Source organism: Macaca fascicularis, chromosome 3, assembly GCF_037993035.2.
Source record: "Macaca fascicularis isolate 582-1 chromosome 3, T2T-MFA8v1.1".
NCBI classification, from domain to species: domain Eukaryota; kingdom Metazoa; phylum Chordata; class Mammalia; order Primates; family Cercopithecidae; genus Macaca; species Macaca fascicularis.
Window position 1 is genome coordinate 192,851,011 of NC_088377.1, and position 17,485 is coordinate 192,868,495.

Here is a 17,485-nt window from a genome sequence, read left to right on the forward strand (position 1 = left end):
TCCCAGAGTGCTGGGATTACAGCTGTGAGCCACCATGCCCGGCCTTTTTTTTTGAGACAAAGTCTCACTCTGTCACCCGGGCTGGAGTACACAAGTGTGATCATGACTCACTGCAGTCTCAACCTCCCAGGCTTAAGTAATCCTCTCAACTCAGCCTCCTGAGTAGCTTGGACTACAGATGCACACCACCATGCCTGGCTAATTTTTGTGTGTGTGTGTGTATTTTTTTTTTTTTTTTGTGGAGATAGGGTTTCACCATGTTGCCCCACTGGTCTCAAACTCCTAGGCTCAAGTGATCTACCCTTCTTGGCTTCCCAAAGTACTGGGACTATAGGCGTGAGCCGTGCCTGGCCTGTATCTACAGATATTAGAAAAACTTCGGGCTGCATATTTAGATATAACTGCTTTTTTTGTGATTTTGATATCATAATCTACTGCTGAGATTTCTTATATGGGATTTGCTGCATGTCATAGAAATCTATCTATTCGGCCAGGCGCGGTGGCTCACGCCTGTAATCCCAGCACTTTGGGAGGCTGAGGTGGGCAGATCATGAGGTCAGGAGATTGAGACCATCCTGGCTAACACGGTGAAACCCCGTCTCTACTAAAAATACAAAAAATTAGCCGGGTGTGGTGGTGCGCGCCTGTAGTCCCAGCTACTCGGAGGCTGAGGCAGGAGAATGGCGTGAACCCGGGAGGCGGAGCTTGCAGTGAGCTGAGATCGTGCCACTGCACTCCAGCCTGGGCGACAAAGCGAGACTCCGTCTCAAAAAAAAAAAAAAAAAGAAAAGAAATCTATCTATTCAAAAATCATACTTGTGCTGATTTTGCTAGTTCAAAAGCAGAGGTATGACCATTATAAGGAAAGCCAGTATTCATTTGCATTGGTAATATTTAAGAAATAATAGATTTCATGGGAAATAAATACAAGATATTTACAAAACCTTCAGTAAAACTTCCTAAGAGTATGGGGTTTTTTGTTTTGTTTTGTTTTTCGGAGACGTAGTCTCACTCTGTCATCCAGGCTGGAGTGCAGTGGCACGATCTTGGCTCGCTGCAACCTCCATCTCCAGGGTTCAACTGATTCTTGTGCCTCAGCCTCCTGAATAGCTGGGATTACAGGTGCCCGCTGCCACACCCAGCTAATTTTTATATTTTTAGTAGAGACAGGGTTTCACTATGTTGGCCAGGTTGATCTCAAACTCCTGACCTCAAGTGATCCACTGGCCTCGGCCTCCCAAAGTGTTGGGATTATAGGCATGAGCCACTGCGCCTGGCAAGAATATGTTTTATGAAGAAACTCATTTTTGTATTTTATGTAAGAATTTAATTATTGGATAATATTGAGCATTATGCATAAAGCAGTATTAATTGAATTAACTTATACCTTTTAAGTACCCCAAATAGGACCAGTTAAATAGAGTATGCAATTCTGTCCTTCCTCCCACCCTCATGAACAAACAAACAGAAACTAAAAACACAAAACCAAGCAGGCCGAATCTCAGACACCACAAAGTTAGATGAAGGACAAAAGTGGTTTTGAAGCTACGCTCTTCCAGAACCACTGTACCAGGGACCAGAGAGTTCTACTACTAAAATTAGCCAGTAGCTGTCTTTTCCTAATTAGCAGGAAAATGTCAAAACTGAATTTCATTTTAATGACTCATTTTTTCTTCTTTAAAATCACAAAGTACATAGAATTCTTGTTCTGCAATTGCTGGGATAACTGAATTAAGCTCTACCACATCAACAGGCCTGAAGAGATAAGCAAAACGTACAGAACGTCTAGCTAACAAATAGAATTCTGCTAAGCCGAGGAATTCTGAAAGCTGAATAAAGAATCTATTTCCTTTTATTTTTCCTGAGAATCCCTTCTTTGAGTTTCATATATACGACTTACGGTAAAGATAGTTTTATACTTAAGTTCCCTGCACGTTATATATATTTGGAAAATCAACCACCACCAGCACTCCATACCAAAAAAGAAAAACCTGAAAACATTAAAAATCTTAAAATACACACATATACCTATACACATACATAGATATGTACAGCCCAACTACTGACATAGGAACTGGTGCCACTTACCATAGGCGATTTATAGTATCTATGTAGTATATTTATGAAATCTGTAATTGTTAGCATTCCTGGAACAAAGAATTATATGTTAAAAACAAAGCTATGAAAACATTTTAAAAAATTCCAAATGACAAGTGAGCTTAGAATATATACTAGAAGAGCTTATAAAATACATTTTGAAGATATCAAGCAGAGTTTAATATATTATTTAAAACTATTGATGTGTTAATTGTGCATACCAAATTGGATATACAAATTTAGCTGAAATTAAACCTGACAGTAAGTACTATGGAACTAACCACAGAATTTGGAAATCAATGAGAGAAAACTTATTAACTGATACAAATTTGAAAAAAGAATTGCAGTTACATGCAAATAATTTTAAATACTTTAAGATAAAGTATTCCATAAGCTTGAGAAACGTGACAATTCTGGACACTTGGATTGTTTCCCAAGAAGCATTCTAAACACAATGGTTTTAACAAACAGTTGCCGTGTATTGAGTGCTTTTGATGTGCTGGACACTAGGATGACAGGGATGAAAAAGACATGAACTTCTTCCCTGATGAAATTAAAACCTAGAAGCAGGCGTAACAATCATTTCAAAATCATGTGAAGAATACTAAGAGAGACAATGACATTGTCTGCTGTGATTCATAAGGTAAGTAACGATGGCATTTAGATAGCTAAGTTACACAACAGTTTTAACAGTATAACAATGGTCTGGCAGAGACATCAGTCATGTTTACAGCATCTAATTTGCCCTGCCACAAAGGTGTGCACCAGCGAGATGAGTGTGAGGCCCAGGGATGCTGTATGCCATGTGCGGCCCAAAGTAGGGCGGCTGGCTCACATCTGACTGTGGTGTCCTACGTGGGGTTTGTTCACTGGGCTGGTAAAGACATATAAGCTCTTCAGAGAGCCAAAAAGTTGCTAAATTAAAAGAAATTCAACAACAACAAAAGCTCCATAAAAGTTACAACAGTGTGTATTCTCAATGAGGAAGCAAAGAAAAACAGGACAACAGTGTTTGGACCTTACTAGCAGTTCCACCTTCTTACTCAGTATGTAAAAGCAAGGATTTGTGTGTGTGTGTGCGTGTGTGTGTTTGTTGTTGTTGTTGTCTTTTTGACAGGGTCTCGTTCTGTCACCCAGGCTGGAGTACAGTGCAGTGATCATGGCCTCGATCTCCTGGGCTCAAGTGATCCTCCCACCTTGGCCTCCTGAGTAGCTAATTTTTGTATGTTTTTGTAGAGGTGAGGTCTTGCTATGTTGCCCAGGCTGGCCTCGAACTGCTGGGCTCAAGCGATCTCCCTGCCTTGGCCCCCCAAAGTGCTGAGATTATAGGCATGAGCCACTGCACCCTGCCAGCAAGAAGGTTCTTTAACTTGGAAACATGTTTACTAGGTTGAATTCCAAACTGGCATCTATTAAAATACTTCAGGCTTTCTGCTTTCAAGGTTTCCATTTTCGGTTTTCCTCAGGCCCACACTGCTTACCTACAAAACTTTGTTTTTTACTCTCCCACAGTGGTGCTGCTCGGACACCGTTGGCTACCAAAGCAAAGAAGGCCTTTTTAACCTGAAGAAGAAGAGGAGAAACAAAACACACTTTCAAAGTCCAGGAAGAAAAATATGTTTTTTTTTTTTTTTTTTTTAGACAAGGTTTCACGCTGTTGCCCAGGCTGGAGTACAGTGGCACGATCTTGGCTCACAGTAACCTCTGCTTCCCGAGTTTAATCAAATCTCTCACTTCAGGCTCCCGAGTAGCTGGGATTACAGGCATGCACCACCATGCCTGGCTAACTTTTGTATTTTTGGTAGAAACAGGGTTTCACCATGTTGGCCAGGCTCGTCTCGAACTCATGACCTCAAGTAATCCACCCACCTCGGCCTCCCAAAGTGTTGGGATTACAGGTGTGAGCCACCGCACCTGGCCAGAAAAATACCCTTAACGAACACATTTGACCAAGTCTTACCAGTTATCTTCCACAGTAAGTTTTGTAAGTTTGATAAGCTAAAAATAACAGAATTTATTAACATTACACCTAAAGGCATACAGGGATTAGAAATTATTTTTGAAACTGAAATAATGCAATTAACTTCTATATTTTTCTTATTGTATCTGAAGACTCTTGTCTGCATAGATACTTTATATAATTAAAACCATACAAAAGAATTAAACTTCAGGGTCTAATATCTCTTATATACGGTTATTAATTCATCTGAAAACACTGAAATTGTATCAAATTACCTGAAATAAAAATTTTAATTAATTTTCAGCTCAGTGCTGAAAATGATCCTGTAAATTCAGACAGCAAATAAGTACAGGGAAAATGTCCAACCTTATTAATAACCCAAGAAATGCAAATTAAAACAAAGTATCATTTGTAGATGCTAAATAAGCCAATATTTTAAAGCCGTAGCTCCTAATACAAGGGCTATTATAAAACCACTGGTAGCACCAAACATTGAGAAAATATTTTTTCTAACACAGCTTGTGTCAAGAATCACAAAAGTATTCATATTGCTTGAGCAACAGCTTTTTCTCTTTGAATTATTTTAGGAGTAGGATTCCTGAATCAACAATGTTCCATGTGACATTACTTCTAACCTTGAAAACTGAAAAAAAATCCACCTCCCAAACAAAAGAAAACTTACCAAGTACTAGCATACCAATGAGAAAAAAAATCAAATAATTAACATAATTATGATGTTTTCATAACTATATCAAGAAAGGTCAATGACAATAAAAATGTAACTGTAAAATTATACATTATGATACTTATAAAAATACGTGTTTAAATGGAAACAATGAGAAATGGGCAAAAAAAATTAAACTGATATATTAAGAAGCTGGGATGGTAAAATGTTTCTTTAAAAAAAGTGTTACACTACAATATGGTATAGTTTTTTTTTTAACTAAAAGTAAATTATTCTCTTCTCACTCACTACTTAAAAAAAACTCTTGTTGGCCAGGCATGGTGGCCCACGCCTATAATCCTAGCACTTTGGGAAGCCACCTGAGATGGGCAGATCACCTGAGGCCAGGAATTTGAGACCAGCCTGGCCAACATGGTGAAACCTCATGTCCACTAAAAATACAAAAATTAGCTGGGCATGGTGGTGCACACCTGTAATTCCAGCTACTCGGGAAGCTAAGGCACAAGAATCACTTGAACCTGGGAGGTGGTGGCTGTAGTGAACCGAGATCACGCCACTGCACTCCAGCCTGAGTGACAGAGTGAGACTCTGTCTCAAACAAACAAACAAACAAACAAAACAAACAAAACCTTTGTTAACTTAATAATGAAAACAATTGCAGGAACCTAGGGCAGATTACTTTAGGACTAATAACTTAGTACCTATTTATTCCCTTATTGTGATACACTTTGCCTTATATGGAACTACTCATGATGTATCTAGTTCACCTACACAAGAATATAAGGACTACTGGTGCATCAGGGGAGCTCATCGATTATTTCATGCATTTATTTTAATCCATCCAGCACTGAGTCCTGAATATAGCAGGGATTGTATATATTAGTCAAATGAACTACAAGAGAACGAAGATGGGGAAATGAGTAGAGCCAACCCAGTGATATGGGAGAGCAACAGTAACTGAGCGGCATCCAGAAACTCATCAACTGTTTCTGAATCACACCTTTATCAAAAAGGCACAAATATACACTGTTTCTGTAACTAAATGGCATCCAGGAAAGGTGTGCCCATTTGAATGGTTTGCTATTTGTACCCTGGGCATCTCTGATCGTGGTCCTAGAATATATTACAGAAGAATATAGTGGAGAAGTCGCATGTAAATAGACTTTAAAACACACTGAATATCTAGTAAGTTTGCTAAACTGGTTGGAATAGAATGGGAATGGGGGCACCTTTTATGTTTTATTTATATATATTTTTTTGGGGACGGGGTCTCACTTTGTCACCCAGGCTGGAGTATAGTGGTGTGACCTTGGCTCACTGTAGTCTCACTGCACCCTGCCCCCACCTGCCCCTGCCGGGCTCAAGTAATTCTCCCACCTCAGCCTTCCAAGAAGCTGGGACCGCAGGCACATGCCATCATGTCCAGATAATTTTTTCTTGTAAAGGCAGGATCTTGCTATGTTGCCCAGACTGGTCTCACACTCCTGGGCTTAAGTGATCCTCCTGCCTCGACCTCCCAAAGTGTTAGAATTACAGGCATGAGCCACTGTGCCTGGCCAGGGGCATCTTTTAAAAGCACAAATTGCTTACCGTTTCCTTCAAAATGACAGATTTAGCAGAGAAAATAAATGTTAAAAACCATTCATGAGGATCATTCATGAAACCCTAAGTAGCCATAGGTATTGAAAAGCTATTCCAGAAAGTTCCGAGTTTGGCATAATGAAATAGTTGAAAACAACTATACAAGTTGTACAAAAGCCAGGAAACACTATTTGAAGGCTCTGGAGGGCATCAACACAGGGAGGATTCTGGGAGCCACAATTCTTGAAAGAAAAGAAGGCTATGAACTGAGCACCACATTCATTCTGCAATTTTTCTGAGGGCTTTTCCCACATCATCTTCACACAGGTGAATTTCAACAAGAAGCTGAAATTTATCAAGAAGAATCAAACAAATCCCAGGTAAGATAAACACAAAGAAAACCATAACTAAGCATGTCATAGACAAGATGCTAAAAACCAAAGGTAAAGGGAAAGTCAGCCAGAGGGAAAAAGACACATTGACTTTCAAAAGGGTAACAATCAGGCTGACGGTTGACTTTCCAGCAGAAACTGTGAAGGTCAGAAGACAACAGAAAGAAAACTTTAAGATGCTAAAAGAAAAAACCTGCCAAGCTAGGTTAGAGCATACATCCAGTGAACACATCCTTCAGAAAGGATTTGCAAAATAAGATTTCTCGGATAAACAAAAGCAGAGAAAATTGTCACCAACCAACCAGCATTAAGAAATACTTAAGGGAGGCCAGGCGCAGTGGCTCATGCCTGTAATCCCAGCACTTTGGGAGGCTGAGGCGGGTGGATCACTTGAGGTCAGGAGTTCAAGACCAGACTGACCAACAGGTGAAAAAACCCTGTCTATACCAAAAATACAAAAATTAGTCAGGTGTGGTAGTGAGCGCCTGTAATCCCAGCTACTCGGGAGGCTGAGGCAGGAGAATCGCTTCAACCCAGGAGGTGGAGGTTGCAATGAGCGGAGGCCATGCCACTGCACTCCAGCCTGGGTGACAGAGTAAGACTCCGTCTCAAAAAAATAAAAAGAAATACTTAAGGGAGTCCTTTGCACTGAAGGAAAGATTCTAGACCTGCACAGAACTGTAGGAGGGAACAAAGAGCACAGGAGAGGGCAGAGATGTAGGTAAACATAAATCAATACTGTGTAAAGCCAGAGTAATGATATCCTGTGGGATTCATAACTTATATAGAAGCAAAATATACAACAATAGCACATACGGTAGGAGAGGGTTTAACTTCTGTATACTTTTTTTGCATTGTTTGGGAGATGGTAAATTATTATTAAAAGATGGAGAGTAGTAAGCCAAAGATGCTACGTAATCTGTAAGATAGCCTCTGAAAGATTAACAAAAGAATGTATAACTAAGTTCACATGTTCTCCTTCATTTGTGGGAGCTAAAAATTAAAACTGAGCTCATGGAGATAGAGAGTAGAATGATGATTACCACAGGCTGGGAAGGGTAGTAGGGGTATGTGGGGGGGCAGGAAGTAGGGACAGTTCGTGGATAAAAAATTATAGTCAGCATGAATACGATCTAGCATTTGATGGTACAACAGGGTGACTACAGTCAACAATTATTTATTGTACATTTAAAAATAACCAATAATTGGGATGTATGTAATGTAAATAAATGATAAATGCTTGAGGTTATGGACACCCCATTTATCCTGATGTGATTATTACACATTGTATGCCTGTATCAAATTATTTCATGCACCCCTTAAGTATATACATACGATGTACCCACAAAAATGAAAAAAGAATGTATAACTAAAAAGCTAGCAGAGGAGAAAAATGGGTTAAACATAGTTTGTTAAATCGAGCGAAGAAGGAATAAAAGAACAAGTCAATAGAAAACATAAAAAACACATAGCAAAATGGTAGACAAACCTACCTATAGCAGTAATTGCATGAAATGAAAATGGACTAAACAGTAATTAAATGCTATTCTAGGCATTTATTGTATGGTTTAATTGCAATTGTTAATATAGAAAGTAAATGAACCTTGTATGTGACCTAAGTCCTGGGATCCTATTAAGGACTGCCTTTCTCTAATAAGGGCGGAGGAGTCCAATGGATCTAAACCATAGAAGAGACCATGTGAGAGCCAAACAAGAGGCCTTCCTTTAGTGGACACATTTCTAGAAGCTTCTGGAAGAGACTATTGTATCCAGCTTCAAGACATAAATGACTGAGCACAGTGGACATCTACAATCAAAAATCTCTGGTCAAATGATGTAGTAATTTAAAAAATCCAAGAATAAATATTGTTATTAGCTTAGTTTGTGAATATTTTGATATTTAATGTTTACACCTTGTACAAATGATCACATGTAGATCCAACAGATTTTAATGGACACTTTTACACTACAGTGAGCCTCATCACACCTCAAGCTTAAAAGAATGACACCAACAAAAGCAGGGGTTTAATTTTAACACTCAAATATGATGACTGTTACTTCAGACTCAGAAAAAAAATCCTGCTTCCCTATGATAAATTCTCAGACTAATCTGCTACGAAAACGTTTAGTCCCCCAAATGCTGCAGTTACTGTTTACAGTGAGGCCACTGTGAACAACACAAACAGGAAATAACTGCATAACACCAATTCTTAAGGTGGCAAATACATGTATGGAAACTATACGGGGTAATAATACGGATGTTAGAAACTGATCACGCATGCTGAACCAAGTTAATTCTGAGATGAAAGACACTGATGCTGCATGGTCAATGGCAAGGAGGGATGGAGGGAGGAATTAATTTCAGACAGTATCGGTCCAACAGACAGATCGATGTATGTATGTATGAACGACAGGGTCTCGCTCTGTTGCCCAGGCTGGAGCGCAGTGGCAGGAACATGGCTCAATGCAGTCTCAACCTCCTGGATTCAAGTGATTCTCCTGCCTCAGCCTCCTGAGTAGCTGAGACCACAGGTACACACCACCACAGCCAGCTTTTTATTTTGTTATTTTTTGTAGAGACAGGGTCCCGCTATGTTGCCTAGGCGGGTCGTGAACTCAAGTGATCCTCCTGCTTCTGCCTACCAAAGTGCTGGGATTCCAGAGGCAAGCCACTTCACCCAGCCCAATGGCAAGGTTTATAGAGAGAAAAGTCCCAGTGAAGCAGTAGTTCACGGGCAAAGAGAATGTTAAGAATTTAATGTGAAAAGTGGTATCTCTTCTGCAACAGAAGGTAAAACAACCAGGGCTCACAGAAGTACATGGAGTGAATTAAGACGCCATCCCGCTGCTTGTCAACGAGCTAAGGTGCTACACCTACTGGACTTCAGCTTCTTGTTTTCCACATAAAATGCGTATCTCTACAGAACACGGACACTGCTTCATTTCTCAAACTGAAATCACATGCACAGCAGCTCACTTCATTTTCCTGATGGCCTCAAGCACCAAGGCTTTCCCACAGGCCCCTTCGCCCGCCAGCTGGGTGGTGTCCACTCAGTCACTTAACTCTCTGTGAGCCTCAACATTCTGTTATAAAATGGGGCTAATGGATATTTCCTCACAGGTGTAGCGTGTGGATTGAATGGACTAGTATTTGAAGATATTCAGTATAGTACTCAGCATTAACAGCCAAGAAGAACAAATGCTTAAAATTTCCACCCTATACTGACCAAACCAGAAGCCAACAGAAATTTATTTATTTTTTTTCATTTTGGAGACAGGGTCTTACTCTGTTGCCCAGGCTCGAGTATAGTGGTATGATCATGGCTCACTGCAGCCTCAACCTCATAGGCTCAAGTGATCCTTCTGCCTCAGCCTCCTGAGTAGCTGGGCTCACAGGCACATGCCACCATGCTTGGCTAATTTTTAAATCTTTTTGTAGATATGGGGTCTTGCCATGTGCCCAGGTTGGTCTCAAACTCTAGGCCTCAAGTGATCCTCCTGCTTCGGCCTCCCAAAGTGCTGGGATGAAAGATTTATTCTTTTAATTTCACCCACATACACCATTGACATGTCTGCAGGTCACGGAGGAAGTCTCAGTTCCATCCTTCAAAGACCTCATATAATATTCCAAATGTACAAGACACTCATACAATGCATTAAAAAGCAGTGTCCTGGGCGAGCTCGTGAGGGGCCTGACACTTTTGTGGTTTTGCCGACCATCTTCGCAATAATGAAATCTTCTAAAACTTGGCTTTAAGAACACATGCATGGAGCTGTTTATAAAGCAATTTAAAATTACACTTGGAAAATTCTCCATAATTACAGATGGCACAGGGTGTTCCAATTAACTAATAAACAGGATACAAAGAGGACTAATACAATCTGGTTCTAATTTGCAGGAAAAATCCTGTCAGGGGTCTCGAGTACCTTTGAAAATTTCTTTCCTTTTAACTGATATGCAATTTGCTCGAACTATGATTAATTTTAAAATTTACATTTTAATAGGATTTTCAAACAAGCAAATGTGATAATTAGATAAGAAAAGATGGGAAATAAAATTTTCATAGAGAGGTAAGTTTTTAGAATAGTGGGCAGGCCTGAGCTGCTCTAAGAGACTCTGGCAGTCTCTACCAAGGTGCACATCTGTGTTCCCAGAATGGGAAGCTGGTTCCTCTGATGCCTCACTGCTTTCTACACAGCTTCACGCTGATTTTCAGTAATTGATTGTGAAGCTTTTAAAATTAATGCTGATATCTACTGCATCAAGAAGGGTCCAGCTTCTGAAATATGGTCCTCGAGACTCTTCTCCGTCCAGGCCCAGGCCTCCCTTGCCAGCTGCATGACTCCTTCCTCCCTGAACTCATCTTCCGTGCCCCTCCATGCCCCAGTACTCCTTCAACTTCAGAGGAACAGCTGTCCACCATCATCATGGAAGGACTGTTTTCTGGAGGAAATGAACTGCTCCAGAAAGAAAACACACAGATAGGAACATGTGGCCTCCAGTGAAAAAGACGGCTGGCTACTGCTCTTCAGTGAAGCCCACCAAGCAAGAAGCCCACGTGTGAACTTGGTGTGTCCATGCCAACTGTTAGCGGTCACTCTTAATTATGAATGAATGGGCAGCCATCTGACAGGGCCCTGAATGCTGAAGTCACACAAGTCCCAGTTTCATACAGATCTCACTAGAACGGTTAGGGGAAAAAAAATCTTCCAAAAAGTGGAACAGAAAGAAATGGAAAAAACGATGGGAAAAGAGTATTAAAGATCAACTCAGGGGGTCTCAGAGCTGCTCACTGAAGTTCCAGAGAAAAGCAAGCACTGGGAAGAAAACAATTGAGGAAAGAATGTAAGGAAGGCTAGGCACGGTGGCTTTGGGAGGCCGCAGTGCTGAGGATCGCTTGAGCCTAGGGGTTCAAGACCCATCAGGGCAACATAGCGAAACCCGGCTTCTACAAAAAATAAAAAAATTAACTGAATGTGGTGGTGCACGCCTGTAGTCTCAGCTACTTGGGAGGCTGTGGCAGGAGGATCGCTTGAGCCCAGGAACTGGTGGCTGCAGTGGGCTGTGACTGCACTATCATACTCCAGCCTGGGTAACACAGTGAAACCCTAACTCTAAAATAAATAAATAAAAAATTTAAAAAAGAAACAATGCAAGGACTAGAGACCTGGATACTAAGAGTGTCAGGTTCCAGCAGGAAGTCACCTGCCTGGCACCATGAACTGACCACAAGACACATGATGATGGAATCTTAGGGTACCAGGTAGAAAGCGAGAGCCACAAAAGCTTCAAGGGGGAAAAATAAAATCACATATAAAGGTTGGGGATTTTAAAAAAACAACAGATTTCTTTTTATCAGCACTGGTAGCTAGAAGGAATGGAATGATATTAGTACCTTCCAAATTCTTAAAAATGATTTCTGTTATGGAATTCTAGATGTAGCGGTCTACAGGTTGAACATAAGTGATATATAAAATTTCAAGTAATACATTCCCACGCATCTTTTCTTGGGAGGTTTTATGGACTCAGTGTGTTTGGTTCAACGGCTCAACAGGTTGTTTCTGTGGAATATGACAAGAGTAAGTAAGGCACAGGAGCAGGAGACTATGTCTTTATTGTCAGTTTTTTGGTACCACTTGACAGATGTTATTAATACTGCTTTGAAAAATTCTCAGTCACTAGTCACAGCACATTCCCGAGCCCCAGCCCATGCGTGGCAGGGGCTGCCATTTTCCCTCCCTGGTTCTCAGCCAGTTTTCATCTTTTCTAGAATATTCACATGCTCTCATTTCTTCTGTCCTTGATGCCATATCAAGTGATCCTATGTATAATTTTGCATACTGAGGAATCTTTCTGCATTTCCATTACTATCAGCTACCCCACCTGGTTTCAAGTCATCTGTAAATCAGATGATGCCATCAACAAAATCAATATTCAAGTCATCGTTCCAAAGCTGAAGAGCGTGGGGCACAAGAAAGCTCTGGCGTACCCCCAGTTTCTCAGCTGGGGCTCCCCAGAAGGCAGAGTGTATTTGGGAATGTGATGCCAGGGAGCAGAAGTACAGGAAGGGAGGAAGGAGACGGTGGGTGGGTGAGTCAGTGCAGGACGCGTTCCTGAGCCGCCGCCGCGGGGCCCACTGATGCTGATGCCAGCGAGATCTTCCTAGGACTGCATGTAGCTGCTGGCTCCCGTCCTCCCCTGGCGGAGGAAGCTGGGGCACATGGCATGGTCCTGAGCTGAGGGCCGTCCCACTGCCCCTGCACAGAGTAGGGAGCACTGGACTATGAGGTGATGTGAATGGATTTGGAAATGGCACACGAGAGGCATCCAACACAATTAGAAACCTTACTCCAGGTTGATTGAGATTTAAACATTAATTGTTCACTTGGCTGCCAAGCTGCAGCTCTGCGTCTCATCCTCTGGGACCTCGTGCCAGGCTCTGCCAGCCTAGTCTAGCTGGAATCCAGATGTGCCTGTTGTGGCATGGCCATCTATGCAACAGCCACAAAAGAAAGGCAGGTGAATCTCCTGTAAATTTTGTTTTGGTCAATTCATGACAGATTGCATTCATTCATATATCTCAGCTGGGATTGATACTACATTCCCCAGCCTCTGCTTTTTGAGAAATCTATCTGCTCTTTCAACTCTGGCCTCCGAAATCAGATCTCTTCTCCGCAGTTCCTCTAATACCACGAACATTAGGAATCTCCTTTGTAAGTTCCCTTTGATGCTAGAATGTGATTCATCTGAATCAGAAATGAGACAGGGTTTGTGCTGACAGGTGCTCTCCACAACTATTATGGGCTTTAGTTTCCTCGAATCACTATTACTTTACCTCTTCCACTTTGAAGATCATTTTCCTTGATAATGAACAAAGTATAATTTAAGCTGAACAGTTCTGTTTTCTCTTTGTTGACATCAGCAGCATCAGCCTGGAACAATAGGGCTGGGACTTCTCTTTCCTTCTTGCTTTTAAAATAATCAAGCGCCCCTTCCCTTTGTGTCTCTTAATTTTAACACTAAACTAGGATTGTCCTGGGCAGCTCCCTCCTATTCAAGCTCTCCTTTTACTTTACTTTTGATCATGTGCTCTGCATTCTATATTCTCTACTCATTCTTTGAGGTGGGTGGATCACTTGAGGTCAGGAGTTTGAGACCAGTCTGGCCAACATGGTGAAACCAAGCCTTTACTAAAAATACAAAAATTAGCTAGGTGCCTGCCTGTAATCCCAGCTACTCAGGAGGCTGAGGTGGGGAGAACTGCTTCAAGTGAGCCGAGATTGTGCCACTGCACTCCAGCCTGGGCGACAGAGCGAGAGTCTGTCTCAAAAAAAAAAAAAAAAAGTGCTTGGTAAACAGCCACTTATTTGGATACTTGCTTGGTTTTTATTGGCATTATTCAAAATCACAATGCCTGGAATAATGTAAGCAACAAAATGAAGTTGTTCTGGATTATAACCCAAAGAATAAAATAAATATCCATAAATCCATACTGGAATAAATGACTGAATAAATAAATAGATGGAGAAGAGACAAATCTCCCTTGCAGAAAAATCTCAACGAACTCACGTAGCTGCTCAGCTCTCACAGAGGTGAAGCGTCACTCCCCACTGGCTAAGTGTGGGCTGTAGGTGGTGACTTCCTTCTTGGGACTACGGCATGGAAAGGAGAAAGAAGAAGAAGAATCTCATGGTGGAAATTCCTGGCACACCTCAGCCAGGTAATGGAGAGTGGTAAGTCCCGCAGGCAGTAAGCACCCTGGAGATGGTGTGATGAAAAGGGCACTTTACCTGTCTCTGGCCTTCCTCCTCCAAAGCCACATTCCCAGTCTAATCATGATAAATCATGCAAATCTCAATAGAGGGCATTCTAGAAAATACCTGACTGACACACCTCAAAACCATCAAGGTGTCAAACACAGGGAGCGTCTGTCTGAGAAGCTGTCTCACCTAAGGAGGCATGATGATGAGACGTGATGGGGTAACCTAGATGGGATCCTCCAACAGAAATGGCATTATGTAAAAACTAAGGAAATCTGAAGAAAGCATGGACTTTAGCAAATAATCATGTATCAACACTGGTTCATTAACTGGGACAAATATAGACCCACACTAACGCAAGATGTCAAAATTAAACTGGATGTGGGGTATATGCAAACTCTCTGTACTAGCTTTGCCATGTTTCTGTAAATCTACAACTCTTATAAAACATTTGTTAAAAAAAATAAAGCTATCATTTGTAGAGTGTTACTAAAAGAAGTCACATTGCCACTGTGAGGAAAAGCCTAGATCGTTCCTAATGCTTCCCCCACCAATCCTAGGGTGTGAGAATTTCATTATGAAATTTTATTTATTTTTGGGCCTCTCATAATTCTTGAGGTGTCATCTTTTGGAATCACTAACTGATGTGGTTTGGCCGTGTCCCCACCCAAATCTCATCTTGAATTGAAGCTCCCATAATTCCCACGTGTGGTGGGAGGGACCCAGTGGGAGGTAACTGAATCATGGGGAAAGTCTTTCCCGTGCTGTTCCCACGATAGCAAGTCTCAAAAGATCTGAATTTTTTTTTTTTTAAAGACAGATTCTTGCTCTGTCACCCAGGCTGGTGTGCAGTGGTACAATCTTGGCTCACTGAAACCTCTGCCTTCTGGGTTCAAGCAATTCTCCTACCTCAGCCTCCCGAATAGCTGGGACCACAGGTACCCACCATCAAGCCCAGCTAATTTTCATATTTTTAGTAGAGACAGGGTTTTGCCGTGTTGGTCAGGCTGGTCTCAAACTCCTGGTCTCAAGTGATCCACCCACCTTGGCCTCCCAGAGTGCTGGGATTACAGGTGTGAGACACCACACCCAGCAATCTGATGGTTTTAGAAAGAGGAGTTCCCCTGCACAAGCTCTCTCTCTCTGCTTGCTGCCATCCATGTAAGACATGACTTGCTTCTTGCCTTCCACCTTGATTGTGAGGCCTCCCCAGTCACATGGAACTGTGAGTCCATTAAACCTCTTTTCCTTTATAAATTACCCAGTCTCAGGTATGTCTTTATTGGCAGCATGAAAACGGGCTAATACACTAACTGATACCTATCTTTCTCTGAATTCCTGGGCTTGTCTGGAAGGGAATGGGATGTCCCCCCTTTCTACTGTGCCAGTCATTAAGTTACTGTCTCTTGGCTCCATGTCCACCCCTCTAACTTGGCTCCGTGATGCTGGGACTTTGTAGGCCCTGTTTCGGTGTTGCCAGCTGGCTCTATTTCAGGCTCTGACAATAAAGGAGTCTAGGGAGGGATTCAAAGCCGGAGCAGGAGGAAGCTTGCTCCTCCCGTCAGCGGCCAGCAGGGTTCCTGTCTGCCTGCAGCTCCCGTGAGTTCCACCCAGGCAATGCCTTACCTGGGCACTGTAGGAGCAGCAGCTGAATACAGTTTGTTGTTTTCCCATTTTGTGCGAAATGAGCTTCCTCAAGCCCCCCACTCAGAGACATAAGCACCAGCTAGAAGGCACATGCCAGGATGCCCTCTCCTCCATGACACTGTAGAGTACATCAGACTCAGCATCATGGTAAAATGTGGGTCACTGAGCCTCATCTCCCCATTTCAGATTCGGGTCTGAGATTGGGTCCAATGAGCTGTGTTTTTATAAGTTCCAGTTGATGCTGAGCTACTGGTCTGGGAACCAGACTTTGAGAACACTGCCTTAGAGGTCTTTATTTATCCTTTCAGTTACAAGTTAACTTAGATCCAGTTAACATTTGCTTATGTTCTTTTTCTGTTTAAATAACTGGTGTGGCTTCTGTCTCCTGACTGAACCTTGACTGATCAAGAAACTGGCACCATGGCCAGGCACGGTGGCTCAAAACTGTAGTCCCAGCACTTTGGGAGGCGGAGGCAGACAGGTCAAGAAGCCAGGAGTTTGAGGACAGCCTGTCCAACATGGTGAAACCCCACCACCTCTACTAAAAATACAAAAAATTAGCCAGGTGTGGTGGCGGGCGCCTGAAATCCCAGCTACTTGGGTGGTTGAGGCACAAGAATTGCTTGAACCTGGGAGGCGGAGGTTGCAGTGAGCCAAGATCATACCACTGTACTTCAGCCTGGGTGACAGAGTGAGACCCTATCGTAAAAAAAAAAAAAAAAAAAAAAGAAGAAGAAAGAAAAGAAACGGCCAAGACTGGTTCCTAGAAACAGAGGACTTGGAATTGGTTTCCCATCAGTGGGTTTAACACAGTGTTGAGCTCTTTGTCAGTGGGAAATCAGATTCCTGTAATCCAGGGCAGGCCATGGCACTGTGACTAAACAAGTCATCATCTGTGACTGTGGTGACATCTGGGTGCCAGGGCCCACATGGCCACTGTACTGGCCACTGACACAGAAGCCAGGACCAAAGGACTCAGTGTGAGAGCCTCCTGTGAGTATGCTGGGGCCTCTGAGAAAACCACAAGCCCGGGTACGGGACCTGCACTTACAGACAGAGAACCCAACAGCCTCTATGGTAGTCCCCAGAGAATCTATTTCTCGTAGCTACAGGGCTGTTTCCAAAACCAAACACAAAGCATAACTCTGCGGGGTGTGGATGCACAGGCAGAATTGGCGGCATCTCTGGGTTTGATGGGAAAGCCGGGCATGGATCTGGAAGGAGCGGGACCCCGGCACCGGACAGAGGGACGTCTGACTGGACTCAGATGAAGGTGAGATTCCAGATCCGGGAGTTCCTCCGAGCCTCCCATGGCAGTGGGAACGGCTGGCTCTCCAGTGTCTGAGAATCACCTTTCTTTAC

General features: G+C 42.4%; 1 protein-coding gene across 15 annotated transcripts in view; it reads right to left on the reverse strand.

The window, feature by feature from the left end:
- The window catches only part of PRKAG2 (protein kinase AMP-activated non-catalytic subunit gamma 2), a 323,235-nt gene that overhangs the window by 19,442 nt on the left and 286,308 nt on the right, over nucleotides 1-17,485 (reverse strand). For all 15 annotated transcript variants that reach the window (XR_012433086.1, XM_074036390.1, XM_074036392.1 and 12 more), the window contains 2 exons: nucleotides 3,579-3,660; nucleotides 2,089-2,147 (listed from right to left, as the gene is read on the reverse strand). Coding sequence is in view for 14 of the 15 variants with exons in the window: in XM_074036390.1 (XP_073892491.1) it covers nucleotides 2,089-2,147; nucleotides 3,579-3,660 (141 nt within the window). In the remaining variant the exon portion in view is untranslated. The remainder of the gene's footprint in view (nucleotides 1-2,088; nucleotides 2,148-3,578; nucleotides 3,661-17,485) is intronic.